Below are 3,196 nucleotides of genomic sequence, written 5' to 3'. Positions count from 1 at the left end.
TCTGACTCGGAGCCAAACAACAAACATTTCCCTGTTGGGACCAATGAATCCAGACACACCTGCAGCCTCACTGCTGCAGCCGAGGGTTCAAACCCGATCCAGACCCTCAGCAGTAAAACGTCTCACCTGCACCGAGCCCTGCAGGAGGAGCGTCTCCCGCCGTGGGCCGCCGTGAGCCGCCGTGAGCCGCCGTGAGCCGCCATGAGCCGCGCTCGGGACTTTTTATATGTTATGCAAGAGTGATTGCATGCAGTGAAGTTTCATAAGTGAGTGGAGTCAAATCTCCCCGTTCACAGCTTCCTGTCTTCTAAGAAATCGGAAAACACCGTCTGATGTGTCATCTGTAATTATAGGTGACCTTCAGCTCCTCACAGTTTCAACCAGAACGCCGTGAGAGCGCCGAAGAACAGGTCCAGTCATGGCTGTCTGTCCGCGGCGTCTGCCTCTGTTTACTCACATCTGCAGAACTTTCCGGTACAAAGTGAGGATTATGGAGTCCGGTCCTGCAGTCTGAGGGCCTCGACTCAAACGGCTCTAAGAGGACGCGCCGCGGCGGCGGGGGGGGGGGGGGACGCCGCCGGCTCTGAGGTCCAGAGAGCTCCGGAGAGAAACCCAACAGTTGGTAAATGTGAGCATTGACAGGGAGTGTAAATAAGGGCTCGTGGGAAAAGGAGCGGCGCTCGGGGTTAGACCAACACTGAGGAAGACCTCTGTCTTTGGGGGGGCGGGGCTCCAAAACATCCACTGGGATGTGGAAAGTATGAGTCACGGCGGCGCAGCAGCGAGGCGGCTGGACACGGCGACTCCGGGGATGTTCAGGGTGACAGACATGTCCGCCGCCTCACTTCCTCCTCAGCACTTTCACTATGCAGAAACGGGGGGGGAGGGGGGGCGGGGGGTGACCTCCTGCTCGCTCACTCCTCTGCTCTGGAGATGCTCCAAACGCCACAAATCACCTGTTTCCTTCAGATTCCTGAGCCTTTATCTCCCGCGGCATTCTGGGTAACTTTCTACTCAAACATAAAAACACCAAAGAGGGGGGGGAGGCTAGAGCGGCAGACAGAAGACGACACCTCAGACTGTGGTGAGACTCCAGAGAGCCGGCGAAGTGTGAGACGGAAAACCAGAGATGTGTCACCGCCGCCTGCAGTTATCGTCACGCACGCACGCCGTGCACCCTGACTACAGCATCAAACCCCTTCGCCTTTCCCCACAACCTGCAAAAACAGCCCATAATAATCCAGCTTTGCTCCAGTTTCCTCTGCTGTCAAATAAATAAGCTGCAACAGCAACCAGACTCACAAGCTCCGCCCACAACCTGGAGGATGAGGTTCTGACCTCTTTCATTTTACACGTTAAGACAAAACAATCAAATCTGTTATGTTAGCAGCTGCTCATGGATCTACGGTTGTCTGCTGGTTGCTAGGCAACAGGGATCAATGATTAATGATAAAGTATCAGAAACACATTTTTGGATCGTACCATTTTATTGTTCCTGCTAGCATACTATGACCCAGCTGTCTCATCAAGGTGGAGGACAGCGGCGAATGAGGCGTGAACTCTGGCTGACCCGCAGACCTGATGAGGGTTCTGGTTCTGTTAAGCTGCAGACAGATGGTCTAACCTGGTCTGACAGACGGAGATCTGCTCTAAGCTGCAAATACTGATGCCTGCCAGTGTGTTTGGATTTTGCCCCCCCTGCCTTACACCCTTCGTTTGGGAGACCTTTGATCACCGGGTGGAAACAGAACCCAGTTCTCAGAACCGGTTCCGGGTTCTGGCAGTGTTCAGCGGTTCAACGGCGTACTCACTTTGTCGGCTGCCCTCCTGGGCGGGAAGCTGAACTTGTCCTTGACCTCGTCCAGCAGCAGCTTGAGCTTGGGCTCCTCGGCGGTCCCCTGGTACTTCCGGGCCAGCTGCAGGTAGCAGGGCCACTTGGCCGAGTCGAAGCCCCAGTGGCAGGTCCGCTTGTCGGGCGACTTGTGCGAGTGCATGACGAACTTGGGCGGCGAGAACAGCAGCTGGCACTCCACGCACTGGATGCACGGCGCCTCGGGCTGGCTGTAGAACTGCGGCGCGAACAGCCCCTGACACTTGCCCAGGCACTGGTGCTCCACCTGGAAGCTGCTCTCGCTCTCCTTCAGCACCGACAGCTTCCCGCTGGGGTCGGGGGGCAGGACGGCGCCGGGGCGCAGAAGAGCGTTGCAGAGCCGCTGGGCGTCCGTCAGCGTGATGAGGCCGCAGGACGGCGCGTTGAAGGGCAGGATGCCCAGCACCTTGAGGATGTGCAGCTGCTCGGCGTCGCAGCGGGAGCAGTAAACGTACAGCTCGTCGCACACGGTGTTGATCTGCTGCAGCGAGAAGTCCCGCAGCACCGAGTTCAGCACCTGCGGCAGGCACAGCCGCTTCTCCCCCCCCACCACGAAGCAGGAGATGGACTCTCCCTCCAGCAGCGAGTGGGTGAGTTCAGTGGAGCTGTCGCAGGGCACCAGCAGGGGCCCCCCTCCCAGGACGGGCGGGGAGGGCAGCGGCGGCAGCCCCGCGGGGGAGTGCTCGTGGCCGGTGCGGGCCGAGAAGGCGGCCGGGCCCCCCAGGGAGCTCTGGCTGCTGAGGGTGAACTGTGCCAGCGTGTGTTTGAGTCCCGGACTCAGGTCCAGGGCTTTGGCGGCGCTCGCGGCGTGCAGCTCGGAGCGGCCGTCCACGTCCACGTCCATGCCGCGGAGCGCCTCCTCCTGCTCCCGCTTCACTTTGGGAGCTTTGGGGAAGGAGTCCAAGCAGCGGCGCTTCATGTGGATCTCCGCCATCACCCTCTTCTTGATGGGGGCGTCCTCCATGCGCTCGCGGTACAGCCGCTTCAGGTTCCCTTTGAAGGAGGTCAGGTCCTTGAAGGGGGTCTTCACGCCGGTCTGGGGGCCGGCCATCGCCACAGCTGTCGTAGTGAACCACCGATCCGCTACTGCCTGAAGGCTTCTCAAGAGAGGCGGGGTTTCTGGCTGGAGGTCATGACGGGATTGGTTCTTCTGGGCCTGAACACAGCAGGGGGGGGGGAGACGACACTTATATTTAGTTTTAAATTCAATTCACAAGCTCAACCGTCTGACTGAGAACACCCCCCCCACACACACACACACACACCGGTATTCAGATCATTCCAGTAATCGGACTATTTAACAGGAAATCCGATTATTAAAAGAAA

At 58.7% G+C, this 3,196-nt stretch overlaps 1 protein-coding gene across 3 annotated transcripts in view; it reads right to left on the bottom strand.

Annotated features, from left to right (window-relative positions):
* The window catches only part of skila (SKI-like proto-oncogene a), a 20,956-nt gene that overhangs the window by 16,628 nt on the left and 1,132 nt on the right, over positions 1–3,196 (bottom strand). For all 3 annotated transcript variants that reach the window (XM_024274480.2, XM_024274483.2, XM_024274481.2), the window contains exon 2: positions 1,812–3,026. In XM_024274480.2, the coding sequence (XP_024130248.1) occupies positions 1,812–2,921 (1,110 nt within the window). In that variant the 5' untranslated portion in view covers positions 2,922–3,026. The remainder of the gene's footprint in view (positions 1–1,811; positions 3,027–3,196) is intronic.

The sequence above is a fragment of the Oryzias melastigma genome, linkage group LG17 (genome assembly GCF_002922805.2).
Source record: "Oryzias melastigma strain HK-1 linkage group LG17, ASM292280v2, whole genome shotgun sequence".
NCBI lineage: Eukaryota > Metazoa > Chordata > Actinopteri > Beloniformes > Adrianichthyidae > Oryzias > Oryzias melastigma.
Note: the sequence above shows the minus strand (reverse complement) of the source record. Positions and strands in the feature narration are given on the sequence as shown.